The sequence below is a fragment of the Grampus griseus genome (assembly GCF_964374135.1).
Source record: "Grampus griseus genome assembly, chromosome: 20".
In the NCBI taxonomy this organism is placed as follows: domain Eukaryota; kingdom Metazoa; phylum Chordata; class Mammalia; order Artiodactyla; family Delphinidae; genus Grampus; species Grampus griseus.
In genome coordinates, this window is record NC_139014.1 from 18,657,402 (window position 1) to 18,683,836 (window position 26,435).

At 41.8% G+C, this 26,435-nt stretch overlaps 1 protein-coding gene and 1 pseudogene across 2 annotated transcripts; one reads left to right on the top strand and one right to left on the bottom strand.

Moving 5' to 3' along the window:
• Positions 1 to 71: 71 nt before the first annotated feature.
• NBR1 (NBR1 autophagy cargo receptor) lies at positions 72 to 26,276 on the bottom strand. Its single transcript, XM_082679578.1, has 22 exons — positions 26,167 to 26,276; positions 23,368 to 23,478; positions 20,725 to 20,787; positions 19,990 to 20,008; positions 19,180 to 19,202; positions 13,373 to 13,567; positions 12,967 to 13,044; positions 12,263 to 12,477; positions 11,622 to 11,789; positions 10,769 to 10,978; positions 9,964 to 10,123; positions 9,579 to 9,869; positions 8,767 to 8,916; positions 8,198 to 8,273; positions 7,560 to 7,670; positions 7,138 to 7,302; positions 6,819 to 6,896; positions 5,455 to 5,878; positions 4,595 to 4,689; positions 3,850 to 3,907; positions 2,996 to 3,101; positions 72 to 1,883 (listed from the first exon to the last, which is right to left on the bottom strand). Exons 2-22 carry the CDS (start codon positions 23,467 to 23,469, stop codon positions 1,710 to 1,712), a joined length of 2,961 nt encoding a protein of 986 aa, XP_082535704.1. The 5' UTR covers positions 23,470 to 23,478; positions 26,167 to 26,276; the 3' UTR covers positions 72 to 1,709.
• Positions 14,195 to 15,887, top strand: LOC309837866 (thyroid transcription factor 1-associated protein 26-like; annotated as a pseudogene). Its single transcript has 2 exons — positions 14,195 to 14,200; positions 15,267 to 15,887. The product of its transcript is annotated as a thyroid transcription factor 1-associated protein 26-like (transcript).
• Positions 26,277 to 26,435: the final 159 nt, after the last annotated feature.

Genomic DNA, 26,435 nt, shown 5'->3' on the forward strand with positions numbered 1-26,435 from the left:
CCAGAAAACTCGGTTCTTCAAAGGCCACGCGAGGTTCCCGACGAAAGGACCGGCCAGTCCAAGTAGGGGTTTCAAAGTTTATTTCACCATTCTTGAAGCGGTTAGGTACAAGTACAATGGGACAGACGACTGGACCCCGGGGCCCTCCTGGACCCCTACAATACAACTCACATGGTCAAGACAAGATCCCGTCCCAAATCAACCGAATTAATTACACACACCCTGCCGCTCAGCCTCTACCCAGAAGGCCACCCCCACCCCCACCCCCCACAAAAACGTTTTAAATAATAAACAGGCTGGTTGGCTTGCAGTCTGAATCCTGGCTTATTTCACAGCATTCAAGAGTTATACTGTAAATAAACATCATTATGGCCCATGATTCATTTAAATCACCATTCATTATAATACCAAACCAGGTTAAGTAATACTATTTTACTATCCTTCCCCCTTCAGGCTGGGGGTCAGAGTCTTCTTTTTCTGCAAGTAATTTTTATGACTAAAATCTGTAGTGTTTTCTGTCACACCTCTTTACTAGCTGTACCCAAGACTCCCTTCTGTAAAACAGCGCGAGGACCAGGAGCCTGTAAGCGAGCTCCTTCCCGCTCGCGTACCCTGGGGTTAAACCAAAACTTTTTCAGTGAGTTTGCTCCCATCCAAGTCTTGCAAAACACCAGCCTCTTTTTCTTGTTCTAGGTTCTCCTGAACAGATTGCAAACATTCAGGAGGCCATCAGGATGGCCTAAGCCTCACACCCACTCATTTGCCCACCCCTGAACTTCACTGACATGATTCACACAGGAGCCTGCCTTTCACTTTTCTCATGTTCCTATACACCCCCGCCCACTCTACTGTAAAGGCCTGCCCCCCGACATAAAGAAAAAGGGTAACTGTTAAATTTACTTTTCCCTTTAATAGAAGAGTTTCTTTCCTTCTTTGTAGCATTAGCAAAATATTTCACACTACCTACATTTTTTCCCTTAAATAAAATAAAATGTATGCAAAATTGCTACGACAGACACTGCTCAACAGGTGCTGCTGGGTTAATGCGCACACTCCCCGCTCCTTTCTCAGAAGTGCAGAGACCGGAAGATGGATGTACTCTAAACGCATCACTGGGGGTCTTTTGAAAAACAACAGTGCCCAGTACTAAGACTTGCAGGGGAACGACTTTCTCCTTGAGAAGGGAAGAGGAACAAAACTCCTATCGTGCGCACCCTGGGTGTTATTTTAACACCACACAGCTATGAAGCTTGGGATAGGTTAGAAAAATTATGAGAGTAATTCTTGAAAACAACGTCCAAGGTTAATTTCTTTTATAAGCTGACAATGAACAGATATCCTCATTGAAAACATCCACAATTAAGCAAAGAAAAATACTCAACTTCAGTACAAGCAGGAAGAAAAAGGGTTCTATAGGGAGTTTAAGTTGCACTTTTCAGTGCACTAAAACGGAGAAGAGTTTTATCCAGATCAAGTGAAAAATGCTCTTCCTACAATTCATCTAACGTCTAAAGGGAAGGTTTAAGTTCCGGCCTTTCATGTGCTCCAGAAAATACCGCAAGGCAGGTATTGTCTTGACAGTTCAATGATGGGCTCTATGTAGATTCATCAGATTAAAAAATAAGCAAGGGCCTCCACCCCACACCCCCAAGACAGAATAAAGATCGTCTCTGAGCAGCAGGCAAAGTTATTGAATACGAGGTCACTCCTCAGTAGCGGTGGCTGTACCAGTCGTCGTTGTTGATCTGAAGGAGTTCTGTCACAACCTGCAGGATGTTGTAATTGTGTTTCTTCAGCAGCCTTAGGTTTAGCTGCCTGTCACAGAATCCCATTTCAAAGAGATGGGACATCAGGGCTGCTGTCTGATCTTCGGAAACTATTGGCTGTGTAGAGTCAAGAAAAGCGGAACAACGTTTTTTGTATAATTTGTGTTTATCTTGTTAAGGCATACTCATCTTCCAGATTCATTCAAAATACTAGGTAATCAGGTGCCGGGCTACGGCACTCCTGTCCACCCAATACTAATGGGTCTTCTGAGGGGATAAGGAAGGACTGGGAAGGCCCTGCTTTGGATTAGGTACGTCTGCACTCTGAGCCAGGTGACTGGCGAACTGTCTTTACAACTAGATGAAGGAAAAGATGCTAACGAACTCTGGAAACCCTGTGAAGTTAAAGGTAATCATGACGATGGGGCAAGAAGGAGCAAGAGAGGAGATGGTAATTGGAAGAAAGCATGGGAAACTGGAAGAAAGTATGGCCAGCGCAAGTCTTAACCACTGGACCACCAGGGAAGTCCCTCCCACGGGTCTTAAAAATAAAAGCCAAAATCACTTAACACAGCATCCCACCTACATCACTGGTCTTTTCTCTTCTTGGTGCAAATTCACCTTCCAGGTTCACATCTCCAAGTCTCTGTACTGGCTACTCTGTCTACAGTGACCTCTCTAACCCTCTCTCCTGGCACACACTCATTCTGTCCTTTAGGACTGAGCTCGGGCGTCATCTGCCAGGACGCCTTCCCTGGCCCCGCCGTGGGGCCGACACCAGGCTGAGGTGTTCCACTGGTCTGAGAACACTGGCACAGTATCTGACACTGCACAATAAACGTTTTTTTTTTTTTTCTTAATTGAATGGGAAGATTCTTTACATTCTACAGTGCTTTGCAATTTTCAAAAGTTTCACAGATTAATGTCCGTTTGCTTATCTCCCACTGTCTCTGGGCAGGAACTGGTGTCTGATTCACCTCGTAGTGCTGGCACCTGGGAGAGTGACCCCCACACAGTAGGTCCGCAACCAACGTTAGGTCTTTTTTCTTTCCTCCCTCAAGTGACTTAGCCAAAGTCATACAGCTGGAAAGTGGCAGAGCTGCGTGTTAAAGATTAAACTTAAAGCTCACGCTCGCTACGATGCCATGCTACTCTCTCCAACCCGGGCAGACGCCACTGTTTTCACTGGTGACTTGGATTCGGTTCAGGAAAATAAAACATACACTGACCTGTGCAGTGACCGGTGGTCCAGCAAACAAGGCCTTGTATGCAGAGGCGGCAACAGACAAAGCCCCCTTCACCAGCCCTCCAGCAATGCTGCTCCCGTGGTGGTGCCTGCGGGGAAAGCCAATTTGTCTCCCTAAAGAAACGTGAATCGTTATCTTCCTACGGAGAACCTGGGCTCTAATCCTGGGAAGAAAATGAGATTTCCCCGAGAAAAAAGTCAGACGTAAAAGGAGAGTGGGCCTATTTTCCTATCAGTTTTATAGCTACAGATCTGGGCTTGATGCAGGGCCCAGCTCTTACTGCTTGCTGCAAGATATGGGCAGGGCACTGCAGAAAGCACATCACTCTGGTTAGCATGCCAGCTTTTAGCCCCGGCTGGAAATTCATGTGCTCAGCGGCACACTGAGGACCTGGCAGTCTGCATGCTCAGTTATCATCCCAGAGGAAACACCTCCCAAAGGAAATGTGATTTTCTGAACGCTCTACGTAGGGAGGAGCCCACCGTGACACTGCTCTGAGATGACTGGCAGCAGAGAGGCAGGTGTGTCTACGAAAAAGTTACAAGGATGCACAGCGGGCTGGGCCTTCCTGCCTTCTTCTCTGGTACTAAGCAGGAGGTGAATCTGAGGGAACTTCCTCCTGGTCTGGAATGTGAACACTCTTATTAAACATCAACATGAGTCCTCTGCTCAGTGCTGCTCGCAAGCTTTAGGAGGAAATAAGAACAGGAAGGAATGATGGCTCTCCTCCGCTCTCGGCAGGTGGCACATGCTCTGAGAGGCTCGTTTAAGCGGAGGCAATACTAGGATATCCCTCTGCTTCTGAAGGAGGGGCTGCACAAGGAAGCGCCCGTTACCTTGAGTGGTCAGAGCTCTTCTGTCTGCTGTTTACAAGTCCTGATGAGCCTCTGAGCTCTAAAAGCAAAAGAGCTGTTGGTTAGATACAGCACCCATAACCCCCTGGTGTTTCCTAATCACAGCAAGGCTAGTTTTGAGGCAGGTGGCAATCTGATTGCAAGGATTAAAGTCTCTTTTTCTTTCTTTTTAAATATTTGAGAAATTTTGCAGGTGGTTTAAGTAAATGTTAAAGAAAACTGTCCAGAATGCAATGCAAGGTGACTGTTTAGTGAATCAGAAAAATTAATTCTATAATCCTATCACAATAGTTTATTAGTTCTTAAGTACTTTCAGGTTTTGTTTTTTGAGGACGAGAGGAAAGCGACTTTGAGGGTCTCCTCACAACTTCAAAGTGCTAGTCTCTTTATTTTGTAGGTAAGGAAACAGACCTTCAGGTCTTAGAACCCTGCTGAACCATTGCAAGGTCACACGGTGAAGAAAGGTGGAGCTGAGGCTGGAGCCTAGACTAGTCTGGCCCCAAAGCCTGTGTTCTTTCCACTACAGCACAATGCCAACCTCTATGGGATCTTGTTTAATAAATATTAAGCTAGAAGACAGAACAAAAGAGTATGAGGCAGGAGCACAGAAAAAGTCATAGGGCAAGTTTCTAAAAACTGCCAAGAGTCACAAAGATAGAGTGCCTATTTATACCTGGTTCCATTAGAAAGGAGCACAGAAAAAGAGAAAGCTCAGGCTGGTCATTACCTCCTCTGCTCTGATCAGGGACTGAAAAAACTTCTGGTACGGTAACTGGTAAATCCACTCCTGGGGAACCATGATGCTGTGCATACGGAGGACTCCTTTCAGAAAGACACAATATTGAAAGTAAGTTGAAAAGGCGCCTACGGTAACGGCGGAGAAGCAGTAAACAGAGCACAGCAGTGCCAAACTCTCTAGAGGCTTCGCATTTCTGATCCAGATCACATGTCTGAATTTAGGGATCAGGTGAGAAGGGCTCATTCTTCTTCTGGTTTTCCTCTTCAGCCACAGTCAAGCTAGAAAGACTGGCTTCAGTCTGGTCACTTCCCCCTGTATCAAGTGGTGCTGATAAAAGAAAATATCTAGCTCCCTGGGAGAATGCTTTAAATTATAGTCAAGCCTCCACCATTTTCCACACTGTGAGAGAGCAGTGATACAGACAGAACCAGTAGAGAAAAACAGTAACTTCTATCTGGGTTTTGTAGTATATTTGTTTCCATAACAGATTAAACTTCTTATTCTACTTTGTTTGGATTAGTATGAGAAAGAGTTTTTGCTGCCTTTGCCCATGAGTCAACAGAACAGGGAGGAAGGTCCAGGGATGTTTGTGTTTAAAAACTGGCTCTCAATGATCAAAACATAAGTAGATAGATTATACTCAGATAATTAAGGTTAACTGAAACAAGTATTTCTTTAAATCCAGAATACACAAATACTGGGAAGTACAACTTTTATTCATCAGACTTTACTATGGGAAATAGACTCTTCCCTTGCTGACAAAGAAACAGGTTTTGAGATCAGGTTGAATCCTCTCTCTTTATTCCACCTCTGGAGAACAGCCCAGCAGAGCGGGGTGTGGATGGTACCTGGGCAGCCGTGGCGAAGGCCCTACCACCTCTGGGGTCAGGGGCACTGTGTCCAGAGTCTGTGAGGTCATAAGGATATCATTGATGCTGTGCCCCTGTGGCTGGTTCTCCCCTCCAGGGGGTCTCTCCCCAGCCTCGACTGGTTCCTGCCCAGCCTCAACCCCAGGCTCGCCTTCAGCCCCTCGCTCCAGGCCTGGCTGTGAGAGGGCAGAGCTGTACATGGAGTCCCCCAGGGGGCGGCTGGTGTCAAAGCACTCAGGCAGGATGATGATGTAATCCTCCGAAGAAGCAGAGGACTGACTCTGAACTTCATCTCTGAGCTCATCCTCCTCCTCCTCCTCCATGACAGCTTCTTCTTCAACAATACGGACAATCTCTTCCCTCTCGTCTCCAAGTGGTCCCTCTTCGGGTGGGGCAAATTTCACTAAAGGATGAAAGCAACCAATTTTAAGGTATAAGCTAAAAGCAGCCCCTGTGCTACCCTTACCCCACCAAGCCTTGTAGGTCATGAGCTATAATTATGAAACCCAGAGGACAGGGACAAACCAGAGGGAAGGGCTGCTGAAACCATGGTCATGGCCATATTCTAAACCTACGCAAAGCCACATAGAACCAAAGTTCACAAAAACAACATTGGCAGAAACATCGAGGCTTCTGAGAACACTATGAATCTTAAAACAAGGAGGCCTCATCCCTTTTCCTCTTCACGTGATGGTTAACATACTGAGACGGGTTCAAATCAAAACTGATATACTAGCTAACAGTGCTATAAGAAGAGAAAATGTTTGGTGGTAAATACTTCAGGACTGTATGACTACTTTCCTTCTCTTCTTTGTGAAGTAATGAGTAGTCATGATAGAAAATTGGCAAACATGGATGACAAAAAAAAAAAGGAAATAAAAAAGTACCTATAACCTTAACAGAGATAACTACTGTGAACATTTTGGCGTAAGTCCTTCCAGACTTTTTTGTTATGCATTTGTACACAAGTATGTGTGAGGAAATACATATATTTTAAAAAATATACAGTTTAAATATAGATACATAAATGAAAAAGTGAGATAAATCATGCTTAAAGGTATAGGTCAAATTTCACTATAATAAACACAAGACATTTTTTCACATTATTTTGATGGAGTAGAATTTGAGTTTTTGGATAGTACTTGAAATACATGACAGTGGTTCTACCTATCTGACATCTAAAAATTTCTGCCACAAAGAAATTTATTACAGCAGAATTTAACCGTGAGAAGCTTAGTCTGGTGCTCCTGTTTCTGCCCACTATTTCCTGACTGCTGCCCTTGGAGAAAGGAGACAACTCAGCTGCCAGTGGGGGTCTCTGCTGAGGGGCTCTGTCAACTTACAAGAAGACTCCTTGCTGCAGAATCCAGGCAGCACAACCGGCTGCTGCTCCTCTGTGGTGTGCAACTGAAATTCTGCCCCTGAAGAAGTACAGAAATGAGTTATGGTAGCTGCTTTGCTCCTGACGCTATAAATAAAATGGTCAGGTAGCATATGTAGAGCCCAAAGAAACAACCATGATCCGAATTCTAACAAAGATCCCGCTATCTCCACTACTCTCAGTAAAGAAGAGCACTTTTATCTGCTCAGGTCTGGCAATCACAAGTCAGGCGTCACCTCAGTTTTGGGGGGTGGGTGGGTGGGGAATTCAGGGATGCTCACTGTGCGTGGACTTCTGTCTGCAAGGTGGTTTGTGATCCGGGGCAGCATCCAAGGTAAGGGATCGGATTACAGTCTCACACACGAACTGGGTCCCACTCAGGTCATCTTCTGCTTCCTCCACTGAAGAAGTGTTCTCAGCCCTCTTCTTTACTGACACTGTGGAATCTGAAAAAGACATGAACTTTGTCTGCAATTAGCGTTTAAAGTGTTGAAGATCTTTCTCTAGTCATGTACCCATGCTGATGCGATGCCACAGAATAGCTGCTATTGGTGCCATGTGCAGGTGAGGAGACTTCAAAAAATGAGATCCTACAGAAAACCCGCTCACACAGCAAGGTAAGATTAGTAGGGGGTATGTGTAACAACAGGGTGTGGTGTGGAAGGGGAGGATGCAAATACTTTACAAATATTTAACCCCTTACCAGGAAGTTCTTTAAATCCCGCCCCTTCACTCTCTTCCTGTATCTGCCCCAAGCCTGGCTTCTCTATTAAAGGACTGTCATGTGGCAGAGGAGACATGCAGGGAGTCATATCTGGAGAATGAAGACAGGAGAACCATCAGCCATGAAAAAGCTTCACATCATCAACAGTCAGTGTCCAGAAACAGCAGCTCATAGGCTTCTTGCCTCCTGCATGGCTAAAATAAACCCAGGTACACTTCAAGGCGTTCTAAAGAATTTCTCCAGACCATTAGGCACACAAGTATCTCAGACAGATCCATCAATACAGGAAGGATCATAAACGGTTGTTTGGCTTTGGGAGACCATGGCCAAGACACAGAGCCATGAATGAAAAAGAACAAAGGGACACAAATATCTAGAGAAAAATGGAGAAGAGGGTCCCTTTATGGTGGGGAAACTTTGCACAAACTGGTATTGTTGCCTCTGACAACAGGGAGAGGAAGGAAAATGAACCAATGGGTGCAGTTTTAATATCACATTGTGGGAGAAATCCTTGCCAACTATTTCCTCAGAATAAAATACTAACTACCAGAGTCAGGGCTGCAGTATTTTGGGGCCTGTTAATAAAATAAGCAAGGTGGACCGAGTGACATTCTTACCCACAGGGGTGTTGTGGGGCACTCTCTCCAACTCTTGGACAATATTTATATCCAACAGCTCAAAGGACAGCAGGTCCTGAAAAAAAAAGGCACAAGGTTAGACTACTCGCAGCACACGCTAGAGCCATGTTTTGTCTTGATGGGTCCTGCAGGCCATTGAGTTCTGTATCATCCCAGATTTAACTCTGTTCAAATTCATGCCTCACATCAGTCAAGTGAAAACAAGAAGAGTTAAATGGGAAGTAGGCATTCAAATAACCAAATGGCAGGAAAGAGAGCAAATGCAGTGGGGGTGAAGGTGAACCAGTTAGGCAGAAAAGAAGAGGCAACTAGAGGGAAGTGGTGGGAAGCACAAGGTAAGTTCCCAATTCAAAGACGAAACATTTAGTTTAGAAGCCTGCTCCCACTGGTGATGATTTTGCCATTCAGTGCATCTGACTAGATCAGAGTGGGCGTATCTCCAACTTCCTGAGCACCACCTATGGCTCTACCGCCTTTTCTTCAACAAGTTCAGAACTCTTTCCCCAGGGCTTTCTGTCCCTCGCCCCTCAAAGTGCTCAGTCTTCCACCTGGGCAGTCAGAAGGTCCACAGATGGGATGTAGAGCTCCCTCTCGCTGGCAGCATTTTTGGCCTTCTGTGGGATGCAGGTTCCTGTCCCTTCTGCCTGCTCAGTTGTTTCACCAGGTGGAATTTCTTCTTTAGCCGGAAGAAGAGCTTCCTATGGAGATAAACCATTGGGACACATTTTAGGCCCTCAACAGAACTCAAAAGGCAAGCTGACGGCTGCCTCCCTAAAAACAAAAGCACTGCATGTATTAAAACTTTTTGTTTTGTTATAATTTTAGACTTATAGAAAAGTTACAAGAACAGTATAGAGAGTTTACTAATTACCCCCTTCACCCAGCTTCCCCTAATGACAATAGCTTAGATTAACCATAAAAACAACAGTCGAAACCAGGACATTAACACTGGGTAACTAAATTTAAGTAGTAAACAGGGAAGCTGCCTGAAAAAACTGTGCACCAAGTAACAACCAGGGTAAGACTTCATTAGTATTTAGGAAACATATACAAGGGATATACAGGAGAGATGACTGTTAAGCAGCAAAGGCATCAGCTCAGCAGGCCCACAGGCCAGGCAGCTCTGCTTTCCCTCGTGCAGCACAGAGGCTAGCCACACATCACTACAGAGAGATACGAAAGCACTGAGGGACGCCTGCACCAAGATGCGAAGGACATGCAAACAGAGCCCCTGAGGACTAGGCCCAATATAAGCACACGATGTGTTCGAAGGAGGGGAGAAGCTGGCTTCCCCAGACTTCTGAAGAACCACCAGCTGTGAGTGGGCTCTTTTGGTTTTAGTCACCCTTCCAATGCTCACCTCTTGCTGGCAGGTGAGATCAGCACCTTTGCTTGAGCTGATCATGCTCTTTTCAATGTTATCAGAGCTCTCTGTGTAGGGGAAAGGATCCACGATGATACTGCACCAGACCCGAGGCCCAAACTGCTGGCCTTTGTGAGAAAGACGCCAGTGGGAAGTGTATGTTCCCTCCAGGGTTGGGGCAATGAACTCCACAGACACAACTCCCACATGGCCGGCCTTTAGGCAGGGAACCAAAACATCCTTCTTTTCTGTAGAAGCCAAAGTCAGATTTCCCCACATGAACTTGAGCTGAAAAGAATAGTGACAAGAGAAAGAAAGCCTGTCAGTTAAGCACACTGCCACCTCAGATCACTTCACCTTCACGTTTTGTGGGGAAAAATACCTTTGTGTCTGTACTCCACTTTACATTTCCCGTATTTTTCATCCTCCAGTGTTTGATAAACTTGGTTCCTGGCTGGAGGTGAGTCCCATCAGGCAAATTCTCATCCACAAATGCTGCACTGAGGGTTGGCATAACTGAGGCACAGGGCTGCAAAGGGAGCCTGAACAGAAATTCAAATATTTAGTCACTTGCTGCTGGGTGTGATGTCTTCTGAATACCCAATACTGTGGTTTGAGACACAGACAGTGACCCTGGAGGATGTACCAATGCATTTGTCTTAAAAATAATACTAACAATGGGAATCCCCTGGCAGTCCAGTGGTTAGGACTCCGTGCTTGCACTGCAGGGGGCACGGGTTCAATCCCTGGTTGGGGAACTAAGATCCCGCACGCCAAAAACAACTCCAAAAAACAACCTCAAAAAACAAAAAAAAAACCCAAGGGGACCTGACTCCTAAGCTAAAAAACTATGGTGAGGATAACTAAAAGGGACCATAAATTAACTAAAGAGTTGGGCTCTTAAAATATTTGCTTCTTTTGCTTCAAATCCAGACTGCCTCCAGTGAAGAGAGGTCACACCAGCCAGTTTCTGAACCTTACTGGTTTCTGTTTTTCTGAAGAAGGCAACAAAGCAAGTGTCAAAGATAACTACCAAACCACCCTTTAAGAACACTAGGATCGGAAAACGGGAAGTTTTAAGGGTTTGGGTGTTATGGGTTACCAATAAATAAGAGAGAAGTTGGCTTAAGTTCCAGTTTAGAGGGCTGGACCTAAAGTCCTGGCTCCCGCCCTGGCCCTGGGCTTACATTGGGGTGTTAGACTGCAGCAGGCTCTCGGGTCGGCCCAAAGGAGACTTGGGGCTCTGGAGCCCATGGATCGAATTCCACAGATGAATCTTCCTGTGGAGTTTAAGCTGCTTTTTAAGTTCCTTGACCTCTGCTTTACGCTGTTTCTTCTCAGCTCGCAACCTTTGCTTTTCTGCTTTAAGAAAGTTCTTGTCAACCTGTTTCTGGAGCCTGTGAGATAAAAAACACAGTCTTAAAAAACAAATCTCACAAACAAATCTTGAAGCTATTCAGGAACTTCCCTGGTGGTCCAGTGGGTAAGACTCTGCGCTCCCTATGCAGGGGCTCGGGTTCAATCCCTGGTTGTGCATGCATGCTGCAAAAAAAAAAAAAAAAAAAAAATCCCCCACGCCACAATGAAGATCCTGAGTGCCACAACTAAGACCCGGTGCAGCCTAAATAAATAAATGAATAAATATTTAAAAAATCCTGAAGCTATTTTGAGCCACTTGTGGTCTCCATCAGCGTCAGCTTCTAGGTTAGTTTCTTAATTTCTTTCTGTAGTTCTCATTTCCATCTCATTACCTTTGGAGGATAATTATCCCCGTCATTGCACATCAACTGGAAAGGAGTGGGAACTAAGGAGACTATGTGCTTTTATTGTTTTGTTTTTGGCTGTGCCATGCGGCATGTGGGGCCTTAGTTGCTCGACCAGGGATCGAACCCGTGCCCCCTGCTGTGGAAGCGTGGAGTTCTAACCACTGGACTGCCAGGGAATTCCCAGGAGACTATTTGTAGTTTTGTGACTCACACCCTGTCACCAAAACCAAGAAACCAAACAGAGAACAAGCATCCCATGCACATATGGTTTTACCTGGCCTGTTCCAGAGCAGCAGGAAGACGAGGAGTAGAGAACCTCGAGTGAGAGAAGGGTTCAGAGGAACCCACAACAGGTCTCCGCAACTTCAGCAGGACATGGTTGGAGTCATGGGCATATGGCCCCGATTCACAATCTTCACAGATATTGTAGGATGGGCAGAGGCTATGAGGAAAAGAAAGGAACAGTGGGAAGTACCTGAGGTTGGGCGATAGGGACCCAGACTTCCTTATCTGCTCTATTACCAGTTAGGTGGGAACCTGAGCACATCACCCATCCATGCCATGTCTCAATCCTCATGAATAAAATGAGGATAGTAACACTTCACCTGTACCTATTTCAAAGGACAATCTATGGGAGAAAACGAGATATGAAAGCATTTGGAATACGGAGATAATCCTTGGGGATCCAATTTTGTTTTGGGGAACTTAATTTTGGCTCTTTTAATTCGAAAGTATATATGAACACCACAATCTGAATACCCTTCAAATAGTTATTTTATCTTGTGCGTGAAGAGTAGCTTGTTTCCAATCCAGAGCTGCTATGGATGGTGCTCAGAGGGTACCTCCCAGAATGCTAGAAGGCCCGCCTGCTGTAAGTTCTACTAAGAGCTATTCACTGCCCAGTTACTGCTTTACCTGCACTGGTAGCGCACACCGACGATCCTCCTTTGGCAGCTGCTGCAAGCAATATGCCAGTTGAACTGGTTTTCTGGCAAAAACAGTGTTTCCTCTGAAATAGGCATTGAGACTTCTGAAGGACAGGAACCCAAGGATGGATTCTGGAGGATAAGCTTCTCACGTAATTTCTGTTCAAGCTTCTCAACCGTTTCTTTAACCACTTGCTCTCTGAACTAGAATACAGAGAAGATGGGGGAAAAAACCCCTCAGTTCCAAGACTGGAAAAAGGCATGAAAATATCAAATAGACCTGAAACCTCACCACCTCTGGTATAACATAAGAGCATAATAAACAAATAATAGCTACTAAATGAAGGGACAGAAACAAAGCAAAAAAGGTCTATTCCTTCCATAGCTAAACTGGTTCAAATAAAATACCAAAAAATCCATTGATGAGTAAATTTCTAACTCTTCTTTCTCAAGCACAGAAATTTGTCCCTTTCCCTTACATCCTTAGAATTAAACTCCCCCCTTTTTCTAGTACATTATTGCAAAAGCTAGGAACTTTCTTGACTGGAACTACTCTAGTTTGGATATTATTAGCTACTACTCTTCATTCACCTGTACCAGAGGCAGCAGCCATCTGGATTTAGCTTTCTGTTTCTTCCACATTCCACCCGTTCCAACACTGCCATTAGAACCCAAGCCAGAAAGAACACTCACTGTCTCTAGGTAGCTTGTGAACCAATCTGGGGGCTTGTCTTGAGGCTGGTCTGCGTCACGTGGAGCAGGTGGAAACTGCTGCAAGTAAACACAATCGGAGATAGTTTTTTTCTTTTTCTGTTTAAAGTAAATCTCCTGAAATGTATTACTTTGAGGTTTCTGTTGCCAAATAATATAAATATATGGTCAAAAAAAATGAGCATGAAAGAGTATAGGAAAAACCGAAGTCTTTATGTCAAACTATTCATGCTCCTCTCCAGAAGTAACCACTGTTACTAGTTTCAACAAGTCAGACGGAGACAGTCAAAACAACTCCCAAATCTTTGATGAACAGCTCAAATCTTAGACTAGAGACAATGAAACATAGGTTAGAAAAATCATAGAGACAGGTCCATTCCCTTTGTACCTGTGCTGCAGGCTCCTCTGGGGTCTTCATGTCTGATCCCAAGACTCTCACCAGTGAAGAATAATGTGCAAGTGGCTTCTTCCCTGTCCTTGCAACTGGTCGTTTTTCTGCTCCAACTGGGGGTGGGGCTTCGTAGACAACACGATAGCCTTCATGGACTTGCATCTGCAGTTGGTTTCCCTGCTTAACTGCCATCTGAGAGCATACGTTATGAAATTAAAAACAATATTGTGTGATTCTCCTTTCCTAAATAAAATTTCAAAGACACCTAAACAGAAGAGGTGTGGTAAAATATGCTGGAAAATATCAGATTCATGCTTCTTTTATTAAATCAAATAACAAATATGTTAACAGTCTGCTGTTTCTTGGCCAAGAATGTTAACTAGGAATGGTTTTGTTAAAAACAAAAGGGTTTTAGTGTAGCTCTTCATTAGGTGAGATGTTTTCATTAATTGGGTTACTACTTTTCTGTTTAACTTTTTATATTTAAGTGTAATTGACATATATTAGTTTCAGGTTACAACATAATGATTTGACATTTGAAAATGTCAAATATACATTGTGAAATAATCACCACAGTTTGTCTAGTTACCATCTATTAACTGGTTTTTACGTAGGACTCCACTTACGGATTCTAATTTCAACTTTTCAAAAGTCAATTCTAGACCCAGGAAACTTAAAGCTATGTCCAAAGTTAAGCGTCTACCTTCCCACTAAGAATAGTATTTTGGAAAGCATGCTTAAGTGGTCACCTCTTTTTGAAGAGCATCTTCTTAAATATCCTATTTTGAAAACTCTACTTCAAGGAGCATTTGAGATTCCATGAAGGTACTCCAGCGTCCAAGAAGAGATTAGGGGGTCAAGTCCGTGGGGTTCTAGCTCCTCCCACTTGTTACCCAGTGACAAGATTTGTTCTTCCTTTATCTATTTTCACACATTAGACTTCTTAAGATTCCACTTAAAAACAGCATTCCACGTCCAAAAAGTCTGAAAGCTATTATCTTAGGTCAGGGATCAGCAAACTTTCTTTTTTCTTTTTTTAATTGAAGTATAGTTGATTTACAATGATTCAGGTACACAGCAAAGTGATTCAGTTATTTATATATATACATATATATATTCTTTTCCAGATTCTTGTCCATTATAGGTTATTACAAGACACTGAATATAGTTCCCTGTGCTATACAGTACATCCTTGTTGTTCAGCAAACTTTTAGTTTTTTTTTTAAAGTCTTTATTGAATTTGTTACAATATTGCTTCTATTTTTTTAATGTTTTGGTGTTTTGGCTGTGAGGCATGTGGGATCTTAGCTCCCTGACCAGGGATCAAACCCACACCCACTGCATTGGAAGGTGAAGTCTTAACCACCAGACCACCAAGAAAGTACCCAGGAAACTTTCTTAAAGGGCCACATAATAAATATTTTAGGCTTGCAGGCCATTCAGTTTCTGTCACAACTACTCATCAACTCTGCCATTGTGGCACAAAAGTAGCCACAGACAATACATGATGAATGGGCATGACTGTGTTCTAATAAAACTTTATTTATAAAAATGTGGCCAGGGTGGGGCTTCCCTGGTGGCGCAGTGGATGCGGGTTCGTGCCCTGGTCCGGGAGGATCCCACATGCCACGGAGCGGCTGGGCCCGTGAGCCATGGCCGCTGAGCCTGCGCGTCCAGAGCCTGTGCTCTGCAACAGGAGAGGCCACAACAGTTGAGAGGCCCGCGTACTACAAAAAACAAAAACAAAAACAAAAAATGTGGCCAGGGTGATGCTGGCAGCAAGGTGGCAGACAGGGATTTCTGGGACATGTAACAAAGGAGCTGTTGGCAGGATTCAGAAATAAGAATGTGAAACAGAGCACATGGCAACCTAACCATCAACCATCTGTAGGCCTTCGTGGGGAAAGTTCGTGAGGGAAGGCTTTAAATTTTGAAGAAAACTAAAAAGTCAGAAAAATTATAAGAAATTGCTACGACAGGAAATGAAGGCTCAAACCTCACAGGAATCACAGTTCACAGATTTATATCCTGATCATCTGAAGCACCTCTACTTAGTTGTAGAGGAAAGACTCAGGAAGCCACCTAGAAAAGTTGACCAGTCCTTATCAGAAGAACAAGTTGACGAGCCTTTGTAAGAAGAATACGTAGATCAACCTTTGCCAGAAGAGCAATATAGTATTGACCAGACTTTGTCTGAAGAACACAGTAGCTTTGAGCAGCCTCGGCCAGAAGAACAATGTAGCATAAGAGTAAATTCTCTTGCTATTCCAAAGAAAAAGAAAACATCAAATCAAACAGCACAGGAAGAATGTGAACAGGTACAAGCTAAGCATGCTGTTAAAGAACAAGAATTAGGAGGAAAAAAGAGAGAGAAGCAGCTCAAAGCCTCTACTACAAAGGGCCAGTATTATCTCTTTTTTGTTTTTTGGCCACACCACGTGACTTGCGAGATCTTAGTTCCCCAACCAGATACAGAACCCATGACCTCAGCAGTGAAAGCTCGGAGTCCTAACCACTAGACCACCGGCGAATTCTTACCAGTATCTTCTTTAAAAACAGAAACAAAATTAAATCAGACATGTCATCCTTAAGGGTTAAAATACCTGTGGGCTATTAAGTTCTCTTGAATATGTACTATACCTCCTAATAGTTAACTAAATTTGTCAACAGAAACTGGATTGCTAAGCTATACTGAATATAAAATGTCCAAATATTTTGTTTTTGTAAAAGCAAATTATCTATATATACGCTACATAATGTGATTTCTCTTCCTTTCTTAATTATAAAATATTGGCTAAATTCCCCATGCTGTAAAATATATCCTTATAGCTTATTTATTTTATATATAATAGTTTGCACCTCTAAATCCCCTACCCTTCTTGTCCCTCCCCACTGGTAACCACTAGTTTCTTTTCTGTATCTATGAGTCTGTTTCTTTTTGTTATATTCACTAGTTTATTTTATTTATTAAAAATATTTATTTATTTGGCTGAGCCAGGTCTTAGTTGCACTGTGTGGGATCTGTTCCCTAACCAGGGATCGAACCTGGGCCCCCTGCATTGGGAGTGCAGTCTTAGCCACTGGACCACCAGGGATGTCCCTGTTTTACTTTTTAGATTCCACATATAAGTGATAACATACAGTACTTGTCTCTCTCTCCCTGACCTATTTCTCTAAGTTACATCCATGTTGTTGCAAATGGAAAAAGTTCATTCTTTTTTATGGCTGAGTAGTATTCCAGTGTGTGTGTGTGTGTGTGTGTGTGTGTGCGCGCGCGTGCGTGCACACACACATCTTCTTTACCCATTCATCTGTTGATGGACACTTAGGATGCTTCCATATCTTGGTTATTGTAAATAATGCTGCTATGAACACTGGGGTACAAATATCTTCTCAAATTAATGTTTTTGTTTTCTTTGGATATATACTCTGGAGTGGAGTTGCTGGGTCGTATGGTAGCTCTATTTTTAGTTTCTTGAGGAACCTCCATACTGTTTTCCACAGTGGCCACCCCGATTTACATTCCCACCAACAGTGTAAAAGTGTTCCTTTTTCTCCACATCCTCACCAACATTTGTTATTTGTGGTCTTTCTGATGACAGCCATTCTGACAGGTGTGAGGTGATTTGTTTCTTATTTGCCTCTAAAGGAAGGTTGGCCTGGAGAACTGAAAGAACCTTCTATTTAGGTGACAGGTTCAAGCACATAATACTTTTGTATCATATTAAATTCAGATGAAATACAATGTTTACAAAAAATTTTAAATATATATATATATACACACACATACATATATGGCCAGCTTCCCAGCTATAGTTTGCCAACTCCTACTCTAGACCACAAACCAAGAAGCTTTTTCTAAAATATTTGGTAGAGTCTGTGGAAAAAATTGCTCAAGAAACAACTACAACGAACTGTGTCAAAATATAAACATGGAATTTTAAGTATTATATGTTACTACAGAAAAAAATGTATGTAGAAAAAGTCTTGCTTCCTAGGGCAAGACAGGCTTATATAAACTCTAGACTGTGGAGATCCAAGATTTCTGACAGAATAGGTAAACTAATAGTGGCTGTGAGAAAGGTAGAAGAATTATGAAGTTTTTAAATGACTTTTTTAATGAAACTACTATAGCTTCTACTATAGCTTCTGAATATGGAAAAAGAAGAGCCAGAAGATTGGAGAAGAGTACAGGGGTGTTGGGAGACATCATGTTAGAACAGCTTAAAAGCAAAGAAGAAGGGCTTCCCTGGTGGCACAGTGGTTAAGAATCCGCCTGCCAATGCAGGGGACATGGGTTCGAGTCCTGGTCCAGGAAGATCCCACATGCTGAGGAGCAACTAAGCCCGTGCGCCACAACTACTGAGCCTGTGCTCTAGAGCCCGTGAGTCACAACTACAGAAGCCCAAGCGCCTAGAGCCCGTGCTCCGCAACACGGCTAATGGAATTCAGAATTCAGAAGCCACTGCAATGAGAAGCCCATGCACCACAACGAACAGTAGCCCCCGCTCATAGCAACTAGAGAAACACCATGTGCAGCAACGAAGACCCAACGCAGCCAAAAATAAGTAAATAAAATAGATAAATTAAAAAAAAAAAAAAGCAAAGGGGAACTAGGAAGATCACGTGAAAACTGGGGCAGAGGGAAATTTCTTTTTGTTGTTGTTCTATATTTTTTAATAAAGTTTGTAATCCAATGGACATGCAAAACAAAACTGTGCTGAGAAAAAGTTTCATAAATTAATAAGTGTTAGGAAGTTGTGGGACAGGTCAAGGTCACAGGAAGAAGGGAAGCCAGTCTTTTGTACAGCCTTTTTGTGTGTGTGTGTGTGACACTTCCAAATGGTGGGGGCAGGGCCCGTGCTGTAACGAAGCGCACCTATACAAATGAGTGACAATACAAAGTCTGAGTATGAAAATAAGATTTTCTCTGAAAACACATTTTTGGCACAGATTAAAAAAAATGTACTTTGCAGAATCTGATTTTTAAGTCAGTATTATATATATTTATATATATTATATATTTATATATACACACACATCCCAAGTCCTGCAAAGGGAAATTACGAAGCATGAAAAATTACTAACAGAGACGGGTATTTCAACTAAGAGAAACCAGGAAAGGGCCTGAATGCCTAAAACCAAGAGACTGGCTGGTAAATGAGGATTTCTGCATAAAAACCAAGAAGACATTGGCTAAACTTTTGAAACAAGTGGCACTCAGAATAGCAATTCTGATCAAAAACCAGGAAGGGTAAATCCAGCTCCTGATTTAAAAAAAAATCTTGCCTTTCCCTCCCTAGACAAAAAGTGATTATGGAAAATGGCTCAGCCTGGATTAGAAGTTCAAAAAGGATAGTCAGTGAAAGGTCAGCTTAGCACACCTTAAATAAGTGACCTTGAGGAATACTCTAATTCCACTGACATACAAGAGATTGTAAATGGATGGTTTATACCTTAAATTCTTCCACATTATAGTGTAACATTTGACAGGGAACAAGGTGAAGGAAGGAGATAAAAAATGTGAACCAGAAAGCATCATTTCAGAGAGTTCTTTCAATTTTGAAATGCCAGTACAGTGGCATCAAGACCAGCAATGAGATGCAATGATACTGGAAAGAATCTTTATATTAGGAGGTATCTTTTGCTGCATGGTATGCTGAACTCATCACAGTCTCCCTAAAAATGGGTTTTGCTGTGTTTATAGTCATTAGTTTCTCCACATGGCTAATGGAATTCAGGCTCAAGTTTTAGTCCATAAACATTAAAAAAATTATTTGAAAATAAGATGAAATGATCATTACCTTAAGTGCTTCTTCATATTCTCCTAGAAGGACAAAAATATACATACTGTGATTTTTTTACCAGCCCAAAAGATTCTATTAAGCACGGACAATTCTTACTTTTAAGAATTCTTAGCTTACAGTCCTTATATATGAACAGCTACTACCTTTTTGCTGACAAATTCCCTTCTTATCCCATCATAAACAGAAGCTACCTGCAAATTAGTTCTCCCCCTTAAATCCCTCTCTCTGCTACTAGAGTCTTCCAGTTACAAAAACTCAATCCAGCTCCCTCACTCTAGGCTTAGTGAAGCTCAGGACTCAAGGAAGTTAAAGGATGGTGTTAATACTATCATTTCAGCTGGTTAAAATAAGGTTCTGGGGGCTATCCTGGGAACCTAATCTTCAAATATAACATTGCTCCTGTGGGAAAATGCACCCCATGCTCTCAAAAACCAACCATCTTATTTATAACTTGACTTTAATATATATACCAAGTCAAGGACAAAAGCAATACCAGGAAAACAAGTTAAATATGTTGAATTGGGAAACATGTTTTTCAAAACATTAGCATCTTAAATATAAGAGAACCTCTCATTAAAGCTGTCCTTTGGGTCCAATCAAGGCACCAACCTATACACAAAAAACTGTTATAAAATAAAGCTCTCCTATGTAACTAATACCTATGGGTAAGTGAGTGCATTTATTGCATACCAAATTCTACTCTAAAATAAATACTGCAACAAGATTTGAATGGAAATGGAAATGCCAATGCCTATGATCAGATTAAGGCTTTTAAATAAACCTGAATAGGTTCTCTCAGGGACTCACCTTGACTGTTGATGGATACCTGTAAAAGGAAAAAAAGCAACAGTGAATTATAAACCTCTCATCAACTGAGCAATTCAGCATATCCAGCCTCACAGGATAGATACAAAACCTCAGGTCAGGCATTCAGCTTTTCCAGTATCTGAACTAAATGTGAATAATTAAGTAATTTTACTGCTTAACTATTATATCCTCCTTTGTTTCAGGTAGTTAAGAAGCAGCATAATATAGTGGCTAGGAGCCTGGGCTCTGGAGCCAGAGGATATAAAGTATGTATATCAGAGGGTATGAGTAGTACCCTACTCTGCTATTTCCAAGCTTTTGTGCCTTTGTGCAAGTTACTTAAACTCTCGGCGCCTCAGTTTTCTCATGCGTAAAACAGAGATAATTATAATAGTACTGTTGTTAGTCTGACACATTGTAACCACTCAATAAGGGTTTGTCATTATTATTTTTATTACTAGAAACTAAATAGCAGCTTGTGATACAGTTGAACATAAGATCACTATATAGTTTTAAAAGTTATCTCTCAGATTTTCTTCTTCAATGTCGCTTCCTTATTTCTCAACTCCATCTCAGATGGCACAAATCAGCTTAGAACATACAATTATCAAATATGTTTAAACTCCTACACAAATGAGATAAACACTATTCTGAACTTTTTGAGCTCCACATCCCTCTTGAGAAATAAGATCCCTATTCTGGATACCTGGTCATGGGTACCATAATATACTTTACCTCTTCATTTTCCTCATCCAGGTATTTTATTTGAATAGTGTTCAAATCAAATGAAACTTTTACCTGCAAATGAAATGTATACACTATATGATCAAGTTATCAAAAAGGCAGGTTGTAATAGAACCCTAGAAGTCATAAAATAAAGGACTGACATATTTCACTACATAAAAATTAAACATTTTACATGGTTAAAAAAAAACCAAAGTCAAAAGACAAGCAATAGACTGGGAAAAATATTTGCAAATCACGAGAGACAAAGGGTTAATATCTGCAATACACAAAAAGCAACTGCTAATCATAAGATCTTAACTGGTAAAAGTGGGCCAAAATCTACAGAAATTTCACTGAAGAAATCAGATATGCCTAACAAATACATGAAAAGATGTTTAACCTTAATGGTAGTCAGAACAACCTAAATTAAAGCAATGAGATGTCATCTCAACAGAATGGCAACACAATTTTTAAAGCTGTAACATGCAATGTTGAGGAATTCCCCGGCAGTCCAGTGGTTAGGACTCTGGGCTCTCACTGCCGAGGGCCCAGGTTCAATCCCTGGTTGGGGAACTAAGATCCCGCAAGCCACGCATTGCGGCCAAAAACAAAAAGACATCCAATGCGGATAAAGATCCAGGGCACTGTCATGTGCTTCTGTGGGGTCCTACCACTGTTCTGCAAAGCATGCAGTAGTATCTATGAAAATTTAAAGTCACATGCTTGGTGACCCATTAATTTCACTTTGGGAAACTTTACCCTATAGAACAGTGTATACGTTATATATACAAAGAGGGATCTCCTGTAGTTTATTTTATAGTGGTAAAAGGAAAAAAAAACCCAACCTTTTGGAAATTGAGGCATTATGCTAACTGAAATAAATCAGACAGAAAACTACCATATAATCTCACTTATATGTGGAATATTAAATACAAATAAACAACTCATCAACTCATAGATACAGAGAACACATTGGTGGTTGCAGAGGCAGGGAATGGGAGTGGATAAAATGGGTAAAGGTGGTCAAAGGTACACACTTCCAATTATAAACTAAAGTCCTGGGGATGTAATGTACAGCACAGTGACTACAGTTAATAATATGTACTATATTGTATATCTGAAAGTTGCTAAGAGAATAGATCTTAAAAGATGTCATCCCAAGGAAAAAAAAATGTAACTGTGTGTGGTAATGAATATTAACTAGACTTACTGTGGTGATCATTTTGCAATACACGAAAACATAGAATCATTACATTGTATACCTGAAACTAATATAATGTTATATGTCAACTATATCTCAATTGAAAAAAACCCACAAAAAACCCTAGAAACAATCTTTCAATAAGGGATGGTTAAATTGTTGTATAACACCACCAGCAGCTTGGATCCTTGTCTATTCATTGAGAACTGTGTCTATAATACAGGCTGGGTTAAAAAAAGCAAGCTGTGGAGTTACTCAGTTTTCCTGGGTATCACTCATGTATACAGGAGGTATGCATGTTAGTAAACCACTACTTGTTTTTCTCCTGTTTTTTTTGTTTTTAAAAAGCAAGTTGTAGAATAATGTTCATAGTATGGTATGATAACTGTATGAACATGGAAAATGTGGGAAGTACACACAGGGCTGTTAACACTGGTTACCCCCAAAGAGGCTAGAATAGCGGGTGGAGGGTATGGGGAGTGGAGGGATATTAACATTTTCTTTATATATGTTTGGATTGTTTCACTTCTTATAATGGGCAGGTATTACACTTTTATAATTTAAAATTTACAATAAAGAAAAAAGGCAAGCTGTCAGTTCATTTAACTACTAGGAAAAAAAAGATAGCTGTGTTTGATTTTCAGATCATTTGACAAACAAGATCCAACTTTCTGGATAACCATCTGTCCAGGGTAGTATAAAGGAAATATTTTTCCTGGAAGACAAAGGATGAGATCAGATCATCTTTTGAGGTCTCTCCACCATTTCTTTTCCTTTTTGGTTACCATAACACATAACCAGAGAAAAGTAGGTTTTTACCAACCAGGTAAAACTAGGTTTTTACCAAAGAGTTTCATTAGACAAACACAGTTACACAGGAAGTAAAACATTCACTACTGCAAATCAAACAAAAACAGAAGAGTACAAAGGGCAAACCAAGAAGAGGAAAAGCACTAACAACAACGAAAGTGATAGATGAGCTGCTATCTGAACACCCGTGCGAGTTTTTCCTGCTCAACTTTGAGATATTCATCCTCTGACCTAGCAATAAAAGCAATCGATCAGCTCTTGCAAAACACAAATTATATCCTTGGTGGTTCAAAAACCACAGTAACCTATCTGCTCTCAAGCAAGAGAACATTCACCTCAGGCCTCGTTAGGGTGGAATCCACACCAATTCATTCCTCAGGCCTCCTGTTTCTAAAATAAACAGGATTTCTAAGTCCTATCTCACTTAAAAAAATAAATTTACCTTTCCTTTCTAAACGCCTCAGAAAGAATTTGTTTGTTTCCTCTACCAGGGCACATCTCCTATATGAATCCCAAGCCCCTGTCAAAAATAATTTTCCAAAAGGCCCAGAAATGGTAAATATGACACAGCTAAAAATAGCTATCTCTGGAAAAAATATTTATGCTTAAAGGATGGAGAAACAAAACAAAATAACACTCACCATAGCTTCCACATCAGCCCAAGTTGTATTTTCTGGATCAGACACTAGAAAACTTTGAGTTTCATTTTTAAAAGTCACATTTAGAGTAACCTGTGGTTCCATGCTGTGGGGCTAGAGAAGAGAGGATGGATGAGAGAGAGAAAACACATTAGAAAGAGTTCTATAAACTGCATAAACATTCATTCAACAAATACTTGTGAGGACCTAATACAGGCTAGGCTAGGAGGACACAGCAGTGGGTGTGAAGATAATGTCCCTGCTCTTTTGCTATTTACAGTCTAGTGGGTGGCTTAAAACGAATCTCACTGCCATATGTTTGCAGAGAGAATGTAAATTTTGGCCACATTCACAGAAATCATCTAACATTTGTAAAATCCTTTAGGATTTTATGAACTTTATAATGATTGCTTAATTAAACAGATACCTACTGTTACATATTTACTAGTAGGTTACCAAGATGAGTAAGCGTAGGTCTCTACCCTTGGGGAATTTACATTTCTAAAGCCTGAAAGTGATGGTCTATATTTTTCTTGGAAAAGCAGCCCTTTCCTAAATTGAGCAACCAAAGTTCTCTATTAGATCCATTTAACAACAAGTTAGAGGCTGAACCACTCGCCAAGAAACTATACAGGGGTAGCATTCAACAACCTTCATCGAAGTTCATGTTTTTTGTTTTTTTTGTAGGCTACTTTTTTTCTTTTATGGAGAATTTCAAACATACATAAAAGTGGAGAGTAGTGAACATCTAACTACAATGATCAACTCAAAGCTACCCTCATTTCATCTATACCCTTCCATCCCCCCAATATGGATTGACTGTAGTCAACTGTTTTAACCAAACTCATTTCATCCACAAAATAATTGAATATTTACCTCTAAAAGGTAAGAATTTTAAGGATTGATTACTTATGAGTTGTTAGATTGGTTTTTTTGACTTTATGAAAAAATTGTTTAAATCTAAATGTAAGTTGTAATGAAAAAGGCCAGCTTTTTTATATGTTTATATGTTTTCTAAAAAACATATTCATCAATAAATCTTGACTAAGCATCTACAAAGAGCCAGGTTCTGCTCCAGGCACAGGACATTGGAGAGGAACAAGATTAAGTCTCAGGAGTTTACAGTGTAATGAGGGGAGGGATCACAGGGGTTTAGAAGAGCTGGGTTCCAGACACAGCTCTGGCACATTACTAGCCATATAAGTGTGAGCAAGTCTTTTAACCTCCGAGCTTCAGTTCCTTAATCTGTAAAATAGGTCTAAGACCTCTGCTTTGCTAACCTCACAAGGATGTTATCACAAGGATCAAGTAAAAATGTGTATGCTATTTCTTTGAAAACGGTACTCAAATATAAAAGTTATTATCGTAATAAATCAGGGCCTGAAATAGTCCTGTTTTCCACAGTGTAAGGAACTGCCCTGTGAAACAATACAACTGTCATTAAAAACGATCTTGAATTCTCTGAGGATTCAATTCTCTGAGGATCAGGGATTTTTTTTTTTTTAATCCAAAGACAATCATCCTCCAACATTTTCCATCCTTTTTCTCTACCTAGAGCCAAGTTCACCACCAAAATAGTTTCTAGCACCAATCCTGCTGACATCTAGTATTTCATTCATATGGAATGCAATTCTTGGGGTCCTTAAAATTTGGACAGAACTCCTGGCAACTCCCCAGAATCTTGGGCAAAAAATCAGGGAGATTAGGTGACTGATTCACTCAGCCAAAAGTGGATATTCTAAAACACATTCTCACTTTTCAACTTCTGAGAAACACACTTCCACACTTTTTAAAGTCCAAAAGGAAACTAATCTTCTTTGCCTTTTCTCAAATTACACAGTTGGAAATTAGTTTAGATACTTTGGAGCTCATCCAACTAGTTGGCTGGCAAGGAGAAAACAGGAAGTGGGAGATTCTAGTTTAGCTGGACCATATCCAGGTCTTCATAAAGAGTTGCCTATTTCGGTTTGCCTTATATGTGAAAATTCTTTTAGCAAGAGCATTAGTCTTGAACTTGTGGAAATACCAAAGCTATCGTTAGTACTCTCTGTCCCTGTAGTTAGTAAAGTCAGGTAGCTGGGGCCTCGGCCTTCAGCTTTCGTTAACTGGCATTATATTAAGTTCATGCCACTGGCTCATCTTTGCTTGGCATAGATCAGCTTTTCCTGTATGTCGATTTTTCCAGGATATCAAAAATCCCTTTAATGAATCTGACCTGGGAACCTGAGCTTTCATTACTGTCTCCACCGGAGGCCTGTACAAGCTATCCTGGAGTTAAAATGTGTGATCTGAAAGCTGCGTGTTCGATAAAAAGGAAAAACGGTGTCTTTCCAATACCAGAGGTCCCTGACCAAGGAGACTTCCTTATGAGGTTCCCCAAAAGTGGGATGAGGGGGAGTAGGAGGCTGTGTGGGTAGTGTCATTTTTTTTTTCCTTGGAAACTTCATCCTAGTCTTCCACTTAACTTTTCCTGGCACTCCATGTCCCCAAGACAGTATCACCAACCCCTGAAGACTCTCTCTCGTTTTCTTTGCCTAGGCCCTCTTTGTGCTGGGGAGTCTCGGCGTCCTTCAGCAGAAGCCAGGCGTTCTAAGCCACGGACCCGCCATCCCTCCGGTAGTATCCGCCCCCTTGGCCCCTCGGAACACGAACTGCTCTCCCATCCGGTCACTGAAAAGATCGGCTGGCCCCAGACACGGAAAAAGTCGCCCCTCTTCTTTGCAGGTTTCCTCCCTTGAACTTCCCCAAGCCCTCTCAGTGCGACGTGACACCACCCCTAGGTAACCGCAACTGCTTCCTTACCAGCTTCCCGCCCCCGGGGGGCGCCTGCCCGAGGCCAGTGCAAGAACCGTCCGCAGCCAGCTCTCGGGCTATCCCTGCGGGGTGAATCTAACATGGCGGAGAGAGACAGGGCCTAGTCCCCTGCGTCTCTGGGTTTCCGACAAGATGATTGGTTCCTACCACTTGTCCCTCAAAACTACCACCCCACTGATTGGTCGAAGATGAGTTGGCGGAGGCGGGTCAGGAGCAGCCAGAACCTCACAACAACAACAAACACTGGGGCAAAGGGG

Excerpts from the sequence above, each read along its gene's own strand:
- NBR1 (XM_082679578.1), bottom strand. The coding sequence starts at position 23,469 with ATGGAACCACAGGTTACTCTAAATGTGACTTTTAAAAATGAAACTCAA. Across the intron at positions 12,478-12,966 it reads TCACAAGCTACCTAGAGACA|TTCAGAGAGCAAGTGGTTAA; the intron begins GTGAGTGTTCTT and ends TCTGTATTCTAG. Across the intron at positions 7,671-8,197 it reads GCCCCACAACACCCCTGTGG|ATATGACTCCCTGCATGTCT; the intron begins GTAAGAATGTCA and ends TTCATTCTCCAG.